The sequence below is a fragment of the Bubalus kerabau genome, chromosome 20, assembly GCF_029407905.1.
Source record: "Bubalus kerabau isolate K-KA32 ecotype Philippines breed swamp buffalo chromosome 20, PCC_UOA_SB_1v2, whole genome shotgun sequence".
Lineage (NCBI taxonomy): Eukaryota > Metazoa > Chordata > Mammalia > Artiodactyla > Bovidae > Bubalus > Bubalus kerabau.
This window is the reverse complement of record NC_073643.1, coordinates 33,405,968-33,429,528: the sequence shown is the minus strand read 5'-3', so window position 1 is coordinate 33,429,528 and position 23,561 is coordinate 33,405,968. Positions and strand designations below refer to the sequence as shown.

At 39.1% G+C, this 23,561-nt stretch overlaps 1 protein-coding gene across 5 annotated transcripts in view; it reads left to right on the top strand.

Moving 5' to 3' along the window:
• Positions 1-23,561, top strand: part of MITF (melanocyte inducing transcription factor) — a 230,149-nt gene that overhangs the window by 97,241 nt on the left and 109,347 nt on the right. Inside the window, exon 1 of one of the 5 annotated variants that reach the window (XM_055558627.1) lies at positions 15,647-16,003. The exons of the other annotated variants lie outside the window; for them this stretch is intronic. Within the exon in view, the coding sequence (XP_055414602.1) occupies positions 15,993-16,003 (11 nt within the window). The 5' untranslated portion in view covers positions 15,647-15,992. Of the gene's footprint in view, positions 1-15,646; positions 16,004-23,561 lie in introns of those variants that run through there. 5 annotated transcript variants of the gene reach the window in all.

Sequence of the window (23,561 nt, the reverse complement as noted above, 5' to 3'; positions counted from 1 at the left end):
AATATGTCTGGTTTATTTGAAACTCAGATTTAATCTGATGTCTGGTAGTTTTATATGCTACATTTGGCCACCAAAGTACTTGGTATTTAGCACAGTTTGTGACGTATAATAGAAGCTCAAATAAATGTTTGAGTCAATGAATGAGCAAATGAAAGAGTTCATATCTTTTTCAGGAAAATTTTTTCAAGATAGTATTATTATTTAAAAAAAAATAATAAAAGGGAACCCTTCTACACTGTTGGTGGGAATGTAAATTGATACCAGCCACTATGGAGAACAGTATGGAGCTGCCTTAAAAAGCCAAAAGTAGAGCCAGCGCATGGCCCAGCAATCCTATTCCTAGGCATATACCTAGAGAAAACCGCAATTTAAAAAGATAACATGCACCCCAGTGTTCGCTGCAGCACTGTTTACAATAACCAGGACATGGAAGCAACCTAAATGTCAATCAACAAAGGACTGGATAAAGAAGATGTGGTCTGTATATGCAATGGAATATTACTCAGCAATAAAAAGAACAAAATTATGCCATTTACAGCAACATGGATGGACCTAGAGATTATCATACTGAGTGAAGTAAGTCAGAGAAAGACAAATATTACATGATATTGCTTATATATAGAATCTTAAAAGAAAACCCAGGTCCAAATGGAACTGACTTACAAAACAAGTGTAAGAATGAATGTAGGAAACAGACTTATGGTTACCAAGAGATGGGGAGTGGGGGAATAAATTGGGAGATGGGAACTGACATATACATACAACATATATAAAAATAGATAACTAATAAGAACCTACTGTGTAGCACAGGGAACTCTACTTCATAATCTGTAATGGCCTATATGGGAAAAGAATGTAAAAAAGAGTGAATAGATGTATAACTGATTCACTTTGCTATATGCCTGAAAGTAACACAACATTGTAAACCAACTATACTCCAGTAAAATTTTTTTAAAAAGAAAATAGGATTTGTGTTTGCCTTAATTTTTTAGTGTGTTATTGTTGTTGTTCAGTTGCTAAGAGTATTGAGTCTGTACTCCCAGGAGGCACTCGATATATGAGTGAATTAAAGCTCAGTTCTCTGTGTGGTGGGATTTTTACATGTGACTTGAATTTTATTCATAAACATTTTAAACATTTCTTATCATGAGCCATTTTTATTAAAAAAACATTTTCAAAACTTGGTAACTGGAAGAAAACCTATAGTGCTGAAATCCTTTATCCACAGTTTCAAAATTCAAAAGTTTCTGAGTATTGAATGATTTTTTAAAAATCTCATTTAGAAGAATTACCTGACCTGAAATGACACGAGGCTATTTATAGTCTTTATTATCTCACTGAATTGAATATTCATGTTTTCTGGCAGAAATATTAGTACATTTGATTATGAGCTGTTGCCCTGATCTCTCTAGGGATATCACACTCTGTATATTCTTTACTATGTTACAAAATCTAGAAAATTCTGACATCCAAGACATCAGTCCCCAGGAGTTATTCTGAAGAATGTTTGTGTGTGTATGTGTGTGTGTGTATACAGATGTGTACTGTGTATACAGAAATTTCTGAAACAATACATTGAATATTGTTAATCATGATTATCTCTAAGAGAAGGGATTGGATGGGGAATGACAGTGAAAGATGAGTTTATGCTTGAGTATCTTCTTTAGTATTTCTAATTATTATAATAAAGTGATTGCCTTTTTCAATGAAATAGTAGAATTGGGTGGAGGTTTTATTTAGGAAAGTAGTGGTATTATTCATGTTAAAAGATAGTTTATCAAACAGGCTATGCCTTTACAAATTAGTTCAGCATTTCTCTCTGCTGACAGGGACCCAGAAAACATTATGCACACATCATGCAGCCTATTGCCTTTTGGATAATGTGTGCATGGTCTAGTGACAGAGAATTTACATCAGCAAAAACGCTAATTTTGCTTAAAAAAATAAAATCAAGGCACTCAAAAATGTGATGAGTAAATGAAACTACTGTTATTAGTGATCGGTTTGGCATGTTTTACGAAGTCTGAACGATTACTCATCCTCTGTACGTTTGCAGAAGTGGCTTCAACAAAAGCCAGATGCATACGTACTAGCAGGGGTCAGTAGGTGGATGAGAGGATTAAACCCCGTGAGTTTTTGGAGCCCGGGTTTGTAGCTGTTTTTGGCTTGTCGACAGGCTACTTTACTGAGTCAGCCTATAGGATGGCTTCCCAGGGTAAGTCTGATTTTGCTTTTCTGAGTTTAAAATATACGTGGTCAAGGAGAGCCGACTCGTTGCCTTTTGCACTGGATTGTGTTTGTTAACAGTGCCTGTGTTTCTTTCTGTGAGAAAGACATTTATCTTATTCCAGCATATTCTGGTGCTCCTGCTACTGGTTTTTATGGCTTTACCTCACCTCACCCTAGTTTTTAAAGTGAAATGTCTTGAGTGCTGAAAGGATTTGCAAGGGGAATTGCAAAGGTCATATGTAAGTTCTGTGGCTGGCGTGTGGAGAGCAGTGTGATTGAACCAGAGCCCTCAGTGACCCTTTCTTTTCAAGAGGATGTTTCTAATAAATTAGCGTAGCGTGCTGTATGTGCCTGTTTATGACCTTAAAAATGGTTTAGTTCTTGCTGAGTGGCTATTACTGATGCTTTATGACATGTTATAATGGTTTCGACTTGCACATTTTTTTTGGATTAAAACAATGTCATGCATCAGTCAATGTGAAGTTCATTTTTCCTTTTTTTTTTTTTTTTTCTTTTAAAGGGACTCAGGAGAACATTCAACATTAGAATAAGTCCCTGGATTCTGACCTCAGAGAAGGTTTGATTCTTGAGGTTAGAAGAAGTAAGGATTCACCAAGCTCTTACAAATGAGCTTTGTAGTAGTTGCTGGTGAAATTATAAAACATTGCTTTTCCCACTAGATACTAAATGCCCCTTTTCATTAGCTGTAGTATGGGGAGCAAAAGCATGTGATTTTTCCTTTTTTTTTTTAATGTTTAACCGTAGCTACTTTTAAAAGGCAGTTTTCATTTTGTGGCTGCTTTTTTTTTTCTTCCGGTATCTAGCACAGTTAAGGACTTTATCTTTTTTGTATCTCTTTAGGAGCAGCAGCAGCAGCAGGACACTCTGGTGAATGATGGGGTCTGAATAGCTCTCTAAATGGAGGAGGGTACTGACAAGCCTGGGCTGGAGGGGCTGGAGGAGCCCAGTTGCACCTCTGCCCGGCATGCTTGTGGCTATATTGCCCATGTCTCTTCCTCTCCAGCTGTCGGGCTGGAGGAGGTCACTGTGATGTGAGGGCTGGGGCATGTCCGGGGCTGAGAGCTTTTCCGAGTGGCAGAGACATCTCTGTGGGCTCAGAAGGGGATGCGCCTCAAGATTTCTGTCCACTAATGTTTAGTACCCATGAAGGGGAAAATTGATCTGCTCTAAATATAACCCTTCCTCAAGAAACACTGATAGATTAAAAGGAGTAAGGGGGTTGGAGTTGATTTTTTTTTTTTAAACATGCACATTAGAGCTTTTAAAAAATCAAAGCATTTATGTTCTTAATGGAAGTCTGAAACCTAGTGCCAAGGGCTACATGGGGTTGGAGGTTAATATGGCCCATCTTTTTCAGAGCATCCATAGTTCTTTAATATTTGGGATACAGGCACAAAAGCCTCAATAATTCAACTAGTCAGTAACCTAAGAACTGTTTCCTGCCGATAAAAGCAAGGGGATATTAGAGAATAGAATGTGAGATAAAATGTGAGGCTGCCTGGAGACCTCTCCCTTGCTGATGGTGAACTCAGACCATTCTTCTAGGCCTTCCTTCCAGGGCTTGTAAGGAGGTGGCTCTTCGGCTGAAACGTGCTTTGGTGGTAAAGTTATGGGGTTCACGTTCGTCCCTTTGCAAACGCAGTCTTTCCAAGACTGCTTCTATGGGTATTCAAGGTGAATTGGTATGAAGTTTGAGAAAAGCCTGGGGGCGAGCTGGAATATTTAATCCATCATGTCACACACACATGGGTACTTTAAAAGGAACAGGAATCTTGACTAGAGGCTTAGCTCACTACCACCTGGAAATGGCTATCATAATAAGACATTGGTCTTTTTCCAGTGAGAGAGACAGAGAAGCATGAAGTGTGGTGAAGACTGGCACCTGAATGGCACCTGAAGATGTAACCCTGTGACCTTTGCCAATGTTCCCTCCCTCCCCTGGTGTGGAACCTAAATAGTGGTTTAGCTAAGAGGTCAATTAAAAAAAATTATAATTGTTTTATTTTTTAAATTTTTATAGAGAGGAGTAAAATCAGTGATTTCAGAGCACATTATGTGTCTGGATTATCTCACCTCTTTTGAGTTTTGTCCTTGTTGCCCTCATTTCTTAGTCTTTCTCAGCATCTCATCAACTGACAAGATAAAATGCAACCCCAAATAGCTTTCCACACCTAGTTGCTTGTTAGCGAATTCAACTTAAATATATAGAATGACATGTATATTTCAGTTTGTGGGAAAGAAAACTCAAGAAAATATATACACATATACACACACACACACACACACACACACACACATATTTGAGCACAGTCTTTGATGCACACACAGATATTTAGGTGTGTCTGTATCTATGTTTATCTTCCTTGTAATTTACTCAACTCTAAATCCATCATCACACATGTGCAAAATAAAATCTTAAAATAACCTTCCTGGAAGAAATAAAGAGGGAAAATTAGTAGGCAGTCTTCATGACATTTTAATGTGTGTATTTACTACTTAGAAATATTCAAATACAGCTTTGTTTTGTATCATTAATTCTGGTGGTACAATATTTGAAAAGGTGACAGATACAAGGGCAGAATGCAGTTCTTAAAGCTGTAATTTGCAGGCGGCTGATAATAACAAGTCCATTTTCTTTTCCAAATGTGCTATTTATATAATTTATATATTGAACCAATCTTAGAACTAGATCGAAAATAGTAATTAATCCTAAGGGTAAGAAATGTTGCAACTATGCCAGATTTGGAAACTTGAAGAAAGTCTCTGGGTGGCTAAGCCCAATCTATTGAATATTCTAATTTGCATGTAACACATTGCTCAGCAGATAGTGCGTGCTCAGTTAACGTTAAATGATTGAATCAACTTGGCAACACTTTTTTTTTTTTAAAGAAATGTAAGCATATTTAGTTAAGAAGTGGCAGGCCAGTTTTAAAGCCTAGTTAAGATAAAACAGGCCAAGCAAAATAGTGCATGTGGCAAGGATAGTGGTGTTTATATGAGCAAAGAGAAAAGACTGAAAAGAAGAACATCAAAATGTTTACATATTTTGATGATGAATGATTTTTATTTTTTATACAGTTTTTTGCTTTCATGTATTTTCCCAAAGTGAGCACATGAATCCTTTGAAATGTAGTTTTTTCACAGCATGTATTAGGCCTTACATAATAATTTGTTAAATGCTGAGTTAATTTATAAAGAAAATGATACACATCAGATGTCAGTGATGTTGCCTGGAGTTGGGCAACACGACAGCTTCAAGGAAAACTTATGTTCTAGTGAAATCATTTTTTCTTTCTCGAATAACATTTAGTATCCCAGTATCATCTGCTCTAACAAAACATACACATTTCTAAAAAATACTTAAACAAAAACCACTAGATAATGGGAAATCATACAGTACAGAGTCTATAGGGCCCCCTATAGTCTATAGGTGCACAATACTCAAAAACTTCACCAAGAACATAAAGGAAAGATAGGAACCTTAGAAAAACAGAGTTTTACACTTGCTAAATGGTTAAGCAGTATGCAAATACAACACAACTTTACAAGCTTTGCCTTGAAAAGACCTAGTATTTTTTTGTGAAGGGAGTTGTGGGAAGGGTTGCAGCTTGTATACTCTAGTGAAGCGGTAGAAGTAGGCTTGTCTGAAATTGGGTGGGAAGTTGCAGCAAAGTACTGGGTGGTTGTAGTCTGTAACACACGTGGTAACTGAAGCAGCAGGCAAATGTTTGCAGTATGTACATCTTGTGTATTTGTACACTACTTGATTCAGTGGGGTGTGGTTTTCTGTGTTCACTTACTGTTCCTTGGTGACCAAACCAAGTTCATGTGAGTTATGCTCAAATTGCCCTCTGATGTATCAGTCATGTTTGAGCAGATTTGCATCTTCAAAATGAGCATTGTAACAGAACTAGCTCCATATGAAATAGATAAAATCAAGTTGCACCAGTTGGAGGCATGTCAAGAGACTACTTTGGAACCCAACTGCCCTTTTAGCACCCCAGCGTTTCCAGGGACCATCACTGTGTGGCCTGGAGATTGTGTGTCCTTTTGTTCGTGACCTGGAAGAGATATAGGACAATTTGTTCTTTTTTTAATTACTTTTTTGTGGAAACATTTGGTCCTACCTTTGTATAGCTCGTGATTGGCAGGTTCTTCAACAGTTACAAACTTCAGTCCTATTACTAGATATACTATCTGGTAAAGCAAATGACCTTGAACTTAACAGGCACCTCATTCCAGGTCCTCACCAGGGAGTCTAACCTTGTGCATGATGCTACTCAATGCTTCTCAGATTGCTTCTGTGAAAAACCAATATTTATGGATTACTGTCTGAAGGATAGAGGTTCATCTGTTACTCTGAATACTCTGACAATGAGGAAGGAGGGCAGTGTCGTTAAAAAAGCCATTTCACAAGGTAGTTTTTACTTTGATTTGTCAAATAACGTTAAAGAAAAGCATGACAGTTTTATATTTATCAGAAGGATTCATTGGTTAAAAAGTAGGTAAGGGCAATCTACTGTAATATATATACCTGAAATAATCTAGACTAGCAGAATCTCTAAACCTGAGAATTTGTCCTGCCCCCATTTTCCCCTCAACCTCAGCAGTTAGTTTTATTACACGACACTTAGTATTTTATACTCTTAACCCCCCTGGAAGGTCATCATGAGATATAACCTATGAATCCTGATTGTAGGGGGTGCTTGTCTTGTGGATGGATATTCCAGTGTCTTCTTTATGAAGATTCTTGGAAGAAGTGTCTCTCTGGTTTTTATACCACAAATGACTGTACTTCTACTCAACTTTGGGTTTTTGTTTTATGGATACAGTTAGTCATGTAACTGATCATGTCTTCTTCCTCTTTATGGCCACAGGCATGTTTTCTTTAACCCATACTTTTTTTTTTTTTTTAAACCAAAAGAAAAACTAGTTTGCCAACACTGGAAAATGAGATTTCTCACAAGTGTGTTTGGATTTCCAGCATTTACTGAAAAATCAGATCTGGTAGTGCTGGGATCACGTGTCTCCATGGCAACCATGGGATCCAATAAAGTAATGCCATTTCCCTTACAACAGAGCAGGCACTCTTACCTTTGTTTTACCTCCTTACTTTAACTGCCCGGCCCGTGTAGACCTTGGACTCTGTGCCTGGTGGCTTAGAAAGCAATTTGTGACTTAGAAAATAGGCAGGCTCCTATTTGCCTTTTGTGAGCTAATGCTATTCCTAGGGTCATTTACTTTTTTTTTTGAATTTTCTTTCATCTTGTTTTCTTCATCCACGCACATTAGTTTTCTGTTGTTTTATCTTGTGGGGTTGTGTGCTTTTATGTAAGCTGCCTTGAGTCTTTGAGGGGGTAAGAAACAAGGTTTAAATAAAGAAAAATAGAAGAGTGACTTTTCCCATCAGATTGTCTTATTTTTATTTTTTGCCTGGTAAGAATTTAAACAATTTCAGCTCTTTTCTGACCTATTTTAGAATTTCCTTGATTCTAGTACCATTCAGAGCTCTACAGTTCCTTGTTAGGGTTTTGTTTTGCTTTGGTAACTCTTCACAGAGACTCTGAGAAAGCATTGTTTTGTACCTAAGATTGATTGGCTTCCCATCATCGTGCATTAAGAACTGAAAATTTTGTGTTTTGTAAATAAGTTCATTTGTATCATTTTTTAAGATTCCAAAAATTCCAAAATAGAAACAGATTCACAGACCCAGAGAACAAACTTATGGTTACCAGGGAGAAGTGTTGTGGGGATAGATTGGGAGTTTGGGATTGACATGTACACACTGCAATACTGAAAAGAGATAAGCAACAAGGACCTACTGGATAGCACAGAGAACCCTGCTCAATATTCTGTAATCACCTAAATGGGAAAAAATGTTGCAGAAGAATAGATACAGGTAATATATAACTGAATCACTTTGCCGTACACCTGAATCTAACACAGCACTGTTAATCATCTTAACTTCAGTATAAAATTTTTTTAAAAAAGAACTGAAAAGTTAGGTAAGTCAGAATATTTGTTCATGCAGTTCTAAGAGGGAAGATTAGGCCACCATGAACCCTTCTTAGAGTTTATCTGTCAAGTGCAAAGACCCCGAGAAGGTGCCATTCAGTGCCCTGCATGTGGCACTGCTGTGACTTCCGGGGACAGGGTCAGAGAAGTCAGTAGTCTTTGCTAGTCTGGGGACCTTCTGTTCTCAATCTGGCTGTTAGATGTTAGTGTAGCCTGCATAGTGTTGAAAACAACTCTGGACCGATCAAAATGTGGTGTCATTAATTTTTATACTCTCTTTAGTGTTTACATATTCCTTTGAAAAATCTGGAGACCCAAACATATGGGCCAGGATTCACCCTGCATGGATTTATGTCTAGTTCACCACACCCTCCCACTACCTCTTGTCTGGGTGACTCTGACGATGAATGCCATGTGCCCAGTGTCCCTCCATTTCTCTGTATGTGATTGTTGTTGCTTAATGCCATGTCAACGCACCACCCTAACTCATCTGCTGTTTAGCATAAACCACACTGTGGCATGTTTTCCTGCTGTGGTAGTCACCTTCCCAAGCCACTCAGCTCTTTCCATGGCATTCATGTTTCGTGAATTGAATTTTGATCACTGTCTCTCTTCTCCCCAGTCTCAGAATTGCAAACTTCCTCAGCAGGAATGGTATGCTACTGCTGCTAAGTTGCTTCAGTCGTGTCCGATTGTGCGACCCCATAGACGGCAGCCCACCAGGCTCCCCCATCTCTGGGATTCTCCAGGCAAGAACACTGGAGTGGGTTGCCATTTCCTTCTCCAATGCATCAAAGTGAAAAGTGAAAGTGAAGTCGCTCAGTTGTGTCTGACCCTCAGTGATCCCATGGACTGCAGCCCACCAGGCTCGTCCGTCCATGGGATTTTCCAGGCAAGAGTACTGGAGTGGGGTGCCATTGCCTTCTCTGGCAGAAATGGTATGGGTGTGCTTAAAAGTGTACTTCAAAAGGTCGCTGGGTTTGTGAACCCAACACATTTATTGAGCACCTACTGTGTGGCAGGTGCTGTTCCTGTGCTAGGCATAGAGCAGTGAGTGAAATGGGCACAGATACGTACCTACTGGAGTTTACCTCCTGTTAGGGGTGGTGGTAAGTACTGTGAAGAAGAAAGCCAGGAAGAGTTCCTGTTTCATTTGGAGCTCATTCTGAGGTCCCTTTTGAATAGAGATATGAATTCACTCACGGAGGAGTGAGCCATATGGCTGTCTGGGAAAGACATTGTAGACCAAGGGGATAGCAGTGAGAGTAAGATCCCTGAGGTGGGGCATACTTGCATTTGGTGTTAGGCATGGTTTTTACTTCAGTGCTGCGCTTCCTAATGGTATGAATTAGGGTCAGTTGCATTTGCCTCTGGACCATATTTGTGCACTCATCTCTAAAATGCATGACTCTATATGAGGTTCACAGACACAAACTACTGTACATAAAATAAATAAGCAACAAGGATTTACTGTATAGCTCAGGAGTTATACCCAATAATGGAATCTCATCTTCACACACACACACACAAAATGAATTGCTGTGCTGTACACCTGAAACTAATACCAGTATTGTACATCAGCTACACTTCAATAGAAAAAATCACATTAAAATGCAAGTTTCCACATTTAGGAAGGACCGTGGCTTCCTCATTAGTCTCTCACCAAGGTCAAGTCTGGTCTTTGACTCTTGGTAAATGTTGAGTAAATATATATGCAATTAACAGATGGACACATAAGTCATGATAGAAGGATTGGAAGGATCTCAAAAGCATAGTCTTAGCTAAGTGTATTTCACAGGCTCACAGATTAATGACAATGAACATGACCAGCTCTGAAGCATGTGTACTGAGAGTGTCTCTTTGATGGTGACTCCAGTTTTTATGCTCAGCAAGCTGCATCTACAGAGTACCACTGAGGAACATATCTGACGGAGGAAAGGGGCCTGAACTGTGTCTGTGTTGTTGTATCTGTTACTATTCATTGGTATGTCCTGACTCGTAGCAGAGTGCCTGTGGGCTTATAGTAGGACCTTAATGAACATTTGTTAAAGAGTGAATAAAACCAAAGCCGGCATACATTTTCACTTCTTTCATAAAGCAGGGTTGGAGTCACACTGCATTCTGCCTGTTTTCTTCCCAAGAAAGATACACTAGGACTGGAGAAGATGAGAAAGACCACAGCAGTGTCAGGATCAGACTGAGCATTAATGTCTTGCTTGCTTCATCTCATTTATTTACGTTCTTCATTTGCAGCTGGGAAATGGAGGCTTAGAGCTAGTGGCAGATACAGCTAGTGTGAGTCCAGGGCTTGTGTTCTCACTCATGGAACGCCTCACTTATAGGGAAGAATAACTAGCAGATACAGAAACAGAGGTATGAAAGGAATTCAGTTCCACTGTATTGGCATTAGTAACTGAGGACTTTTAATGCTATTGGAAGTTGCATATATGACAGGTTTCAGATGGAGAGAAGGGTCTGCTTTGAAGCTCACACTTACCTAGTCTTCGTATGCCTCAGAGACTGCGTTCGTGCAGTTTCTGGAGGATTGATCGGGTTTTCTGAACGCCATGTGGGAACCCCTTCCTAATGTGAATCCTTGTTTTGTTCCACTAAGGTGTGGGTAATTTCTAAGTGTGACAGTCACATTCCTCTTGCTTCATAGCCTATCAGCTCTCGCTATCACATTCATATTTAACGATGTGCTAGCAACACTGTCCTCTTGTCGGCCTCGATTCCTCCCTTCTGTCCCCAGTTCATGAACAAACTCTTCGGCTTTAGTATTATTTTAGGGCAGTTAGGTTTTCTACTGCTTATTTCCATTTTCAGTGGTGTGGAATGATTTATTACTTTTGTGCTTTTGAAGGAGAGCAAATTTAAAGGTGGAAGGAAGCTTGGTGAATTTCTAACCATCTGTTGAGTTTGGGAAGGACCTCTGGAACCCCTGTGTTTTGTTTTCCTGTGTACGTGTGCTTTCAAATGGGAACGTTGTGATTTTTGTAGCAGGTGTCAGCCTCGATGGCAAGGGGAAGCAGATATCCTGGCCAGCTTTCTGGGGAAGAGGAGAATGGTTGTGTTTTCTCATGACTTTATTTTTCCAGTGCTGACTGTATGGCAATATCATTCTGGCAAATATTGGCTGGCCGTGGAACATTTTTAAGTGCAAGGGTTTAATAAATGTTCTGTCTATTACCATGGCTGTGGAATCAAAACAAAATACTCTCCACACAGTTCCTCGAGCATTCATGGATGGGTTCCAGTGTATTGCTTTTACGTTAGCTCCTCTATGTGTGAAGAATCTAAAATATTACTGAAAACCCATTGATTAAGAAGAGTAGGGTATAATTTTTGGTACCATTTTCCTTTTCTATACACTAATGCCATGCCAAGAATGGTGATACAGATGAACTGTGTGCAGAAAGGCTTTGTAAGAATTTATGTCTTCATATTCTTGTTATGGACATGATAGTATTGACAATAATATGTAATGTCTGTGTGTAGCTGTTGATAATATCTGTTCTCACCTAAGGAAAAAAGCTAACACTAGTGATATTAAAAACCAAAACAATCCCCTCCCCCCATTTATCCCAAGAGTTGTCAGAATTTGTTTCCCCCCTGCTCTATAGTGTGCTTCTCACGTATTTATGTGATTAATGAGAATGAGTAATCGAGTATGAGTGTACAAGAAGTTTATAGGACAGTGTTTTACTAGTGACTTTTTGCACTGGGCTTTATTTGGGCAGAGATTCTTCTGCAGTGCTTCATGTGTCTTAAGAATGTAGCAGATTGTCCAAACATGAATCAGGGAGTTCATTTCTGACACTATTTTGGAGGAGTTTTCTGTGGGAGTCTATGTTTGCATGAGGCCAGGGTGAAAATGGCAGTGATGATATTGTTAGTAATGGCTACACTGTATTGAATGCTCACACATATTCATTGTGTCAAGTACACAAGATGCATTGTTCCATGGCTTGTCTTACAACACCGGTGAAGTTGGGGCTCTTCTTGTCTCCATTTTACAGACAAAAAAACTGAGGCTTAGAGCGGTTTGATTATCCCCTGGCTGTACAGCTAATGAGGAGGGGCAGACCTTGATTTTGACTCCGTTCTTTGCTTCCTTCCTTCCTCTCTCTCCTCTTCCTGCTTCCCTCTCTCCTTCCCTCCCTTTCCCCCTCCCTCCCTCTTTCTTTCTTTCTCATTGCAGGGGACTTTATAGGCAAATCTTGTATTCTTGTACTTCGATTTATTGCACTTTGCAGACATATATATATATATATTTTTTGAACAAACTGAAGGCTTGCAGCAAACCTTCATCAAACAAGTCTATCAGCATTATTTTCCCAGTAGCCTTTTCTCACTTTGTGTCTATGTCACATTTGGTATTTCTTTTCAATATTTGAACCTTTTCACTATTTTTATATTCATTTTGGTGATCTTTGATGTTACTATTGCAAAAAGATTTTGACTCACTGAAGGTTCAGGTGGTGGCTAGCATTTTTAACAATAAAAAATTTTAAATTGAGGTTTGTATATATATTTTTAGGCATAATACTATTGCACAGTTAATAGACTAGCATAGTGTAAACATAACTTTGGTATGCGCTGGGAAACCAGAAAATTCATGTAGCTTGCTTTATTGTGATATTTGCCTAATTGGGGTTGTTTGAAACTGAACCCATAGTATTGCTGAGGTCTACCTGTATTTGTATATTTTTATTAGTCTATAACATAACTTTCATATATACAGTGTTGTATTTCAGCTTCTGTATACACTGCATTGTGCTCACCACCAAATGTTTAGTTTCCATCTGTCACCGTACTATTGGCCCCTTTACCCATTTTGCCTCCCCCTATACCCCATTTTTCTCTGGTAAACACTACTCTTTTCTGTGTATGTATACATTTGTTTGATTTGGTTTGTTCATGTTAGAAAAAATTTCACACATGAGTGAAATCTTATGGTATTTGTCTTTTTCCATTTGACTTATTTTATTTAGCATAATATCCTCAAGATCCATCCATGTTGTTGATAATGGCAAGATTTCATCTCTTTTTATGGCTGAGTAGTATTCCATTGCATACACACACTCTCTCTCTCTCTCTCTCTCTCTCTCTCTCTCTCAGATGTGAACCCAGTTCTTTCTGACCCCAGAGCCTGGTGGGGTAGCTCATTCTCACCACATCCTTCCTAGAAATAGGAAACTCTTACCTGGAATATTTTAGTGATCTGCTACTTATTTCCCTGCTTTCTTCCTCTTTCCTTTTTAGGTCTTTTTCCTGCCACCAGCCTTCTGATGCATGCACCTCTTCATTGAAGTCCCCTTCCATCCTTTCTTTCCTAGTGAATCTCTATCTTCTGGACTTCCATATCCTGAGCTTTCTTCCCTGAGTTCTCATAATACTTTGTTCCTTTCTTAATCAAAATACTTTGCAGCTAATAGTCAGCTACTTAAGTATTCCAGGGATTCCTAGGCCCCCAGCGTTCAGTTTTGTGTCTGTGCATATGTGAATGTTTTTTCTTGAGACAGTCCATAGTTTTCATATGAGTCTCAGAAAAGTATTTGACCAAAAAGTTTAAGATACTACTTTTAGGATTCTCTGTCCTCATCCAAGTAATGAGCACCTAGAGGGGAGGAGCATATCTTATTTGTATTTATTTCCTTGGATGGCTATAATGATACTTCCCCCCCCCCCCCACCGAGTACCTGGATGAATGAATGTCTCTAAAAGTAGGACCATGAGGGTATGGCCTAGAGGTTAAGAACAGAGGATCTAGAGCCAGACTGTACCTTGGATTGAATTTCTCCTCTGCAAACAGTCTAGCCAGTGATACAGTCACCTCAAAACCTCACTCTTCTCATTGGTGAAAGGGACATCATAATCGTGTTGCTGTTATCGGGTTGTTATTGAGGAATACCTCAAGGTGTGGTATGTAAAATGCTTAGCACAAGAGTACTTTGCATACTACCTATAATTAGCTGCTATTACTATTATTACTGAAGAACTTTGAAATGGGCTAGAGGATGAGTTTCTCTTGATTTTTCTAGTTACTATCATGGTGATATTACAAAAATTTTTATCATGCCACTTTGAGTTTTCAGAGCTTAAAACCAGCATGCTTTCTCTAGTCAAGGTGACAGGTTCAGCTCAGAGACCTCCCTGAAATGTTGCTCTTGGGCATTTCCTTTCCCCCTGGCCTCAACCCTGGCTGTGTAGTGTCTTAGGTTCATGAAGTGCCAGCTAATGGAAATTTGTGATGTGGGCACTCTGCCCCCCCAAGGATTTGGACATATGCTTCTTTGTGTTTAAATCAACAGAAAAAAGTGCAGCTGTAGCCACCCTTCTGCATAATCGTTGCAGTAGCCTTTTTCGTTGCATGTTCTTGGAACCCCTGAGTGCCAAACTTGTCACTTACTGTCCCCTCTGTGTGTCTCAGGTAAGTCCAGTAGGTCAGATGAAAGGCAGAGACCAGCAGGGCATAAGCACTAGTCTGCGTATAGCACTGATGAGTAGCTGTACACAGATCACGGCTTACATGTTATTTATAGTAGTGTGGCCATAGGGTCACGCTGGCAAGAAGCAGCCTTTAGAAAAGTGCTTTAGTTGGCCCATTAATGGTCACTAAATATAGAAAAGTAGTTTGTGAAATCTCTTTACAGAAAATGTATTGTGAGCTGGGTGCATTGACATGAGGGGAAAAATTGTTGACTCCTATTTTCCCATAGTTTTTTTATTTTTATTTTTTTTAGAATGTATACTTTTTCTTTACATCTCTGGTAAATGTATGACCTTTAGTGAGTTATTTGCAAATACTCTTTAAAAAAAAAGTCTTAAAAAGTAAGGTAACTTTATTCACAATCATCAAAAACTGGAGACGGCCCAAATGTCCTTTCACCTGTTAAAGGACACGTAAGCCATGGTTCATCCATACAGTGGAATATTAACGTGCAAATAGATACCAATACCTGTCACAGCATGGATTGAACTCAAATATACTTGTTAAGGGAAAGGAGTCAGACTCAAAAGTCTTGTGTTTTAAATGATCGCATTTATTTGGCATTCTGGAAAAGACAAAGCTGCGGGAATGGAACAATAGGTGGTTTTTGGAGCACTGGGGTTGGGTGACGTTCTGACTCCAGACGGACAGCCCAAAGAGTGTCTGAAGTGTAAGGGCAATAGGTCAGTGTACTCTGTCCTACTGGCTTTAAAAGCTGTCTGGTAAACACCGTGAAATTTTGGTTTATTTATTTAACGTTTACGAGTTGGAGCTCCTTTGTCTCCTGTCTGGCAGAGCTGCTTACTTTAAAATAGCTCCTTGGCCTCGGCACTGTTGAACATTGAGGGCTGGATTGTCTCTACTGTGGGGGCTGTGTGCGACCCTCTAAGGTGTTCAATAGCATCCCTAGTCTCTACGTACTAGATGCTCATAGCACCCGTCACCCTAGTTTTCAAAAAATCTGTATTGAATTTGTTACAATATTGCTTATGTTTTGGTTTTTTTGGCCAGGAGACATGTGGGATCTTAACTCCCAACCAGGGATGGAACCCCTGCCCCCTGCACTTGGAAGGCGATGTCCTAACCGCTGGACCACCAAGGAAGTCCCTGTGTCCCCATTTGTGACAACCAAAAGTGTCTCCAGACATTGTCAGATGTCCCCTGGGGACAAAAGTGTCTCATTGGAGACACGATTTTAAAAGATTAGGATTCAGTGAAAAGGCATTGAGTTACCATGACTGACAGGTGAGAATCATCACTGTAACCTTCCTCTTACTTCCCTGTGGCCCCGTCCGGGCTCCAGGTTAGAGAGAGGAATATTCTAGTCTGTTGGCAGGGGACCCTCTCTGGTCCTGGAGATCAGCCATTTCCTCTTACAAGTGCCTTGGCCATTTGACCTCGTGCCGGTGAGTGCTTTCTCTCCGCTCAGGGACTGTGAGAGCCTAGAAGTAGTATCTGTGTACTTGCTGCTCCCTTGCTCTTATCCCTCCTATCCTAGAGGTCAACTTTTTGGGTCTGATGAGTCATGCTTACTGCATTTATAAATTGCTTCCATTTCTCCCAAAGCAAAGAAAAAAACAATTTTTTTTGAAATCAGTTTAAAAAACTATAATAAATACTTGTTAATAAGCCAAAATTAAAAGTGCCAGTGAACTATAAGATGATCATATTTCAGACATATTTTTACAGCTTTGTTAATAGTTTGATATTAATTTGGGCTTAAGATGTACAGGAAATAGGCAGAGTGGTAAAATGATGGGACCTTTTGATCTTTAAAACTTTGATCTTCAAAATTTTAAATATATTTAGGTGGTATGTGGTTCTCCCACACCTTCTTTTTTTAATTTTATTTAATTGGAGGATAATGACGTCACAATATTGTGTTGGTTTCTGCCATGCATCAACATGACTCAGTCACAGGTGTGCATATGTCCCCTCCCCTCCTGAACCTCCTTGCCCCCTCCCTGCCCGTCCCACCCCTCTGGGTTGTCACAGAACTCTAGGTGGAGCTCCCTCTGTCACACAGCAAATTCCCACTCACTATCTATTTTACATATGATAATATATGTGTTTCCATGCTTCTGTCAATTCGTCCCACTCGCTCCTTCCCCCGCTGTGTCTACAAGTCTGTTCTCTATGTCTGCATCTCCACTGCTGCCCTGCAAGTATGTTCATCAATACCATCTTTCTAGATTCCATATGCATGCGTTAATATTTTTTCATGTCTGGCACAAACCTGTGTGTGAATCCCAAAGCATTATAAAGCTGGCTCCATCTAGTGTATGAAAGTATTATACAGCTAGAGGGGGGGAAAAACACAACAAAACCAACAGTTCCATTCTGGGGATCTCCTTTGGTACTTCATTATGAAATTAGATTAAAAAGTTAAACCCAAACAAAGATGGGCTATAAGCTATACTTGTGCCCCAGGAGATAATGCAGGCCAAAGTGACCTTCACAGTGTGAGAGGAGAGGTCGTAATATATCGAAGCATCAGCATCCAGCATGCCTGGCATTTTGTTCTAACAGCCTTGCCTTTTCTTTTTCTGGACGGAGGTCTTGTTTACAGGCACTATCAACCACTGTGGCTTGTCCACTTCCATTGTGATATTCTCCGTCCTCCTTGGCCTGGCCCCGGGTTTTCCTGTATGGAATCCTATCTGCCAGTCATGTTCATTTTCCATAGTTAGGAAGCGATTAGGGCTAGGCCCATGTACTGTGATTTCAGAGCCCTACATGATTTTCTTTATCAGACTGGAATTCTTTGTAGCTGTTTGCTTCTCACTGCAGTAGAGTAGCCACTGTTTGTGGGCTGTGTTTGATCTGGTTTCCACGGAAGGGTTCTGGCACATTCTTCATGTCTCTTAATCAGGGTTCCCAAATTTGAGCCATACTCATCCTAACTTCATGACCTTTGCCCCCCACATTCCATATGATGGCTTAAATAAATTAAAAACACATATTGAAAGGAAATGCCGTATTAAATGGCAATGACATATGGATGCATGTGTAAAATAAATATAATGAAATTGGAAAAAAACAGTTCATTCCTTACTGGATGTGTTGTCAAGAAGGGTCTGAGTCTGAAATCTGAACTGTTTTTGTTACAAAGGGCAAGTATTGCAAGATTGAAGACATGTTAGCATCAAACAGACACTTTTCGTGGGATGAAAAGAAATTTGAAAGGGCCTTTCTCTCTGGGTAATTCCACAGTCATTTAATGTGAAGCCTTTGTGTCTCCATTTGAGATCATCCTGTATCCCACACGTTGAAAAACTTTGCTCACAATTTGCCATCTTTTCCAGAGGAGTTTGTCGTGCTCCCCCAAAGTCCAAAGCCTGTCTCCCCCTCAAGAACCTTTTTCAATAATTCTTTATTTTCTGAGCACTGCTATACTTCTTCTATTAACAAGAAGAAATTGTGCTGATATTCATATTTTCTCACTCTCTTTCCCAACTAGATTAAGTTAATTGAGGACAAGCAGTGTGTGTTTCTCTTCTGTTTCTAGTGAATGCCATTAATTTAACTCATGCTTGGTGTAAATATTCAGGGAAGCCTGCTTCATTTCCTGCTTGTGTTTTTTTAAAGGTAGAGCATAGTCAGAAGTGATCAGAAAATGCACCACAATCAATTCATTATTCCTTTAACCCCTTGACAAGTAGTTATTGGGTTCTTTGACTGGGTCTGGAATTGTGCCTGGTTAAAGAATGAAGAAGGAACTAAACAGAATGGGTTATTCTTCTTGGAATTCAGACACCAGTGTAGGTGTGGGGAACAGACAACTAAAGAGGCAACTCCAGTGCAAGGTTCTAATTTTAGAATTAGTTTGCTTTTGTGATTGTTGAGTGGCTCACAGAAACTTAGAGCAGAGAACCATAGTGAGAAGCATGTGGGCTCTGGAGTTTTCAAACCCTGAATTTGCAGTTCATCAACATGTTGATTCTGAGCAAGTTACTCACCTCACTCCCTTTCCCTCTGTTTCTTCATTTAAATAAACATGAGATATGATATTCAAATAAAAAGCACAGATATCAGTGTGATGATATGATGAATTCTCTACCTTCTCTCTTCCCCTGTCTCTCTTTTTAAAAAAGAGGTAGAGACATGATCTCATGATTTTTTCAGATTTTTCAAATTTTCTGCCTGGCCCACTAGGAAATGAAAATGCACTGATCCTTGATCCAGTATTAGAAAGCAAATGTTTTTGTTAATGGGAATGTCATTGTAGATGGTACTTTAAGATGGTAAATTCATGCAATTTCCAAATTACCTATTTAGATTAATCAATGATTTGAGCAGTCAGAGTTACTCCAAAACATTTCTGACTTCATAATCTAAGCGCCGTGGTATATCATTAATGTAACTCAAGCATATTCAGTAGTGCTTGGGACAAGTAGGTGCTCAATAAAGACTTGTTGAATGAATGAGTTTTAATAAGAATTTTTTGATTTTTCTAGCTTTTATTCATAATTTTGCCCATATGTATGTTTTTTCTTTGTTCTGAAATTTAAAAAATTTTATTATTGGAGTATAATTGCTTTGCAATGTTATATCCTTATTTTTTAAAAATGAACCAGTGTTACTTGATATGAGGAACTTATTAATAAACTTGATTGAAAGTGGTGGTGATTCTCTGCATCTCCATCACTGGCCTCATCTTTAATACCTGGCAGGTAATAAGTACTTGGTAAATGTCAAAGCAAGAATTAGATAGTTCTGATAGGCACTATTTTTTTTTTAAGGACATGTAATTTAATTTTGTCAAGCAAAGATGTCTTTTTTCCTTTGTATCACTACGTACCAGAATTACTTGAAATTATACAGGCTATTAATTTAAACTATTGGTTACTATTAACATTTTACTATCAACATAAATGTACACTTTGATTATAGGCAAGACTCCTTAGAGTGTAAGTTAGATGCAGAATGCTATTGTATATCGAGTTTATTGTGATTGATTAGATTTAATCAACATACAGGAAGGATTCCTGTACAAATATTATTTTTCTCTTTTCAAATTCTATTTGTTCAGCATAACTGAAACAGGATGTCATTAGTGTAAGGGTAAGTATTAAGATGCTTTGGAAGTTTGGGAAACTTTAACTATTGACCTATGGAGATCTTTCTTTTGAACACACAAGTTTGATTTGTTAACATTTTGCTTATTTAGGTAAGTTATTTCTTTCATGACTTATGAATATGTTTCTGAAGTTAAAATACAAATTAAAAAAGTATTTGACACATTGTCAGAACTGAAGGTTTCCTGGGCTAGCAGTTTTGTCTGTAGCTAAGACAACCATTAACAAGGCATCAATAGTTGTATACTATCAGAATAAGTTTCAGATCCCCATCAACATCCTAGTTTTTAGTTTTTCATTATGAATGAATATGCTATCCACAAATATCTCTGGACCTTTTCTGAGTTTACATTTGTTTTCAGTCTGCACACCATCTTCAAATACCATGTTTCAAAAACATTTTCACTTTTGTCTCTTTTTATAAATAATTTATTTACATTTGGCCGTGCTGGGTCTCTGTTGATGCACGGACTTTTCTCTAGTTGTGAAGAGGGGGGCTATTCTTTGTTGCAGTGTGCAGGCTTCTCTTGTGGTGACTTATCTTGTTGTGCAGATCGGGCTCTAGGGCACATGGGCTCAGTACTTGTAGCTCCCGGGCTCTAGAGCACAGGCTCAGTAGTTGTGGGGTACAAGCTTAGTTGGCTTCATGGCATGTGGGATCTTCCCAGTGCAGGGATCGAACCTGTATCTCCTTCATTGGCAGGCGGATTCTTTACCACTGAACCACCAGGGGCGCCCTTTCACTTTTGTCTCTTAATAATAACTTTTATTTGTCCTACATTTTGAAGTTCTTTGAGGCTCCAAGGACTCACTTCTCGTGCCCTAGTGTTCTGAAAGTGGCCTTTTCCCTTGCATAATATTGATTGAGTGTGATTTTTTTTTGCAGGCACTGTGCCAAGTACTTTTCATACCTCACTTCATTTAGTACATACCCTACTAAATAGGTGATATAATAGAGATCTCCATTTTACAGATGCAGATTTCGAGACTCAGAAATGAAGTGAGTTGCCCAGGGTAAAGCTACGAGGTGAATGCAGTGCATGGGGTATGTGTGTGTCTACAGGCCACCAGCACACAATGCTGTCTCCAGCTGAAGGATGATGCTAAGTTTAGATCGTTAAGCAAGAGAGACTTGAGCAACTATTCACGTATTTATGAAATAGTGGACCCCTCACAGGCTAAAGCCCCTGCCCTGGATTCTTACCACATGTTGTACAGATGGGAGTTATCACACCTGGCACACTTTCATACGACCTTCTACCGCAGTGTTGTGATTGTCCATGAGAAAAATCTATCTCTGCCTTCACTTCAGTTTTTATAATACAAATAGCAAACCTCCGTGAATGGAACACAAAAGCTAATTGGCAGAGTGCCTGTGTCTTCTCTGTCTTCCTCGCTTTTCCAGTTCCCCTTGAGCCATAAAGGATTAGGTGGTTCTTTCAGTTGCTGATGCCCTGAGTGAGAATCTGGGGAAGGGTGGACTCACCTGCCTCAGTAGCCAGGGCCTCAGTGCAGAGGGTGTGTGGAGGCCACTTGTCAGAGCTGAATTTGTCTTGTTTTAACATATTTTAACATCTTGACTCTGGGAAGAAGAATGAAACTGCTGTCTTTCATGATGACCACAGGGTCGCACCCTCCTGTTTCCATCCTCAATACCATTAGGATAGCAGAGACTCTATGGGCTTCTTTGCTATTCAGTTTAATTACTTAAAAAAAAAAAAAAAGAGTTACTACAGTGAAAGAGAAATTGTATTTTTTTTTTTAAATAAGTTAGGAGTTCACCACTGAATTGAGAGGAAAACACTGTGATTTTAAAGTCCTGAAGCGAAAGATTTGACTTATTATAAAATCCTAGTGTGAATAACTTTGCACCCCTGCCTCCATGGCAACGGCCTTATCTTTTTCTATTTATTTACCTTGATAAGGAAAGTAATTGCATTTTTACTAAATTTCTTTTTTGAGAAAATGCCATCAAAGCGGCATAATCTCCATCCGTGTTTCCTTCCTCAAGTTTGTGTTGCCTCACGAACTTGGCTTTTTTTGTGGATTATGTTCTGGTTATTGCAGAACCCCACTGCCATTGATAGACAGCAAAGAAACAGCCTCCGAATTGCCTTTAATGGAGAGCGAGTATTTCTTTTGAAGTGAACTCTAACAGATAATATCAGAGAGCTCAAGGTAAGGAACTAATCTCTTATTGATTATTTATGAAAGACCAACTATTATTTCAAATATTTCTCCCTTCATTAATTGCTTAAAAATTTACTTCAACCAGCATTTGAAGTGCCTCTTTTTGTAGATTATATTTGTATTCTCAGGACAGAGTTTTCTAAATAGTTTGGAAAAGCATTTTTTTTTTTCCTCTAAATCTCAAGAGTTCTTTGGTAATGTCAACAGGAGCCTAGATTAAATTTACCTGGGGTCATCTTGGTCTTGTGTGCATTTTCCTTTTCACCCCTAAAGGGCTTCTTTGTGAGCTGGGTACAGTGAGCAGTCTTTCAGAAGATGCTGTCCCATCATTGTTATAGGGAGATTATATTCTTGGTAGTAGGTAAAAAAAAAAAACAAAAACAGAATGAAAGAGATAAACATGATTGAGTGGTACTGAGCACTTATTTCTGCAGATACATAGTCATTAAAAATTTCCCTCAGTCCTGCTGTGAGTGTTTTCAAATTAGAACTCCTGGGCTGCCAGTTCCTGTAGCTTTGTATCCTCGTACTTTATCCACGAAAATGAGTTAGTTGTGTTCAGCAACTGAAAGCTTCCAAATGAAAAGTACACAATCGTGAGCCCCACTACTGCCTTTTGACTTTCTAATTAATTAAATGCTGTCATCAAATTATATTTCACAACTCCTTCCTTACCTGATCTTTTTTTATTTTGTCACTCTTCCATCTATTCATCTTTCCTTCCACTCATCCACTCATCCATCGTTCATCGAACAAAAGTTTTTTGAGCACTTATTATATACCAGACACTGAGAATGTAATGAAGGATCCTGCCCTCCAGGATAAAGGACAAACAAACAAAACAAATGATTAGGAGTGGGATTAAGTGCTACAAAAAAAGAAGCATTTGCTGAGAAAGTAAGAAGCAGAAGTGGATGTTCCTTCTTTAGGTAGGATGGGGTCGGGGAGGAAGCCCTCCCTGGGGAAGAGGCCACAAAACCCGTAAGACCTCATCTGAAGGGTGGAGAGGAACCCCTGAAACTGCCATTCTGTCCCCCACTCCTCACTCTTAACCATGGGCCTGTGTATATGAGTTTGGAGTTTCCCTGGGGTGAGCCCCAGAGAAGCAGAAGCTCTCACATCTTCTTCTTTATCTTCCCCACAGCACTGAGAAACACCTCTCAAATGCTGGGCACATCAGCGAATATTTGAGTAGAAGGGCCTTTTGGTGACATCTGACTTTCCAAAATGTGAGCATGATGGCATGTGAGGAAAAGAGCCAGATGTGTTTGTTACTCTGGATGGAAAGTTTTGAATTTTGCAGCCACTTTCACGATACTTGTTAATTACCTCATAATAAGACTTTCATTTAACATTCAAAGCATACCCATTGTATAATAATTCCAAGCGGACACTTTACAACATCAGACTATACAAGTAAAGACTTCTGATTTCAACAGATAAAGGGAACTTGAGGATCTTGGGTATTTTCCTGTCACTCTTGCAGAGATAATTTTCATAGAACATGTTATATATAATTATGTATGTTGAAATAT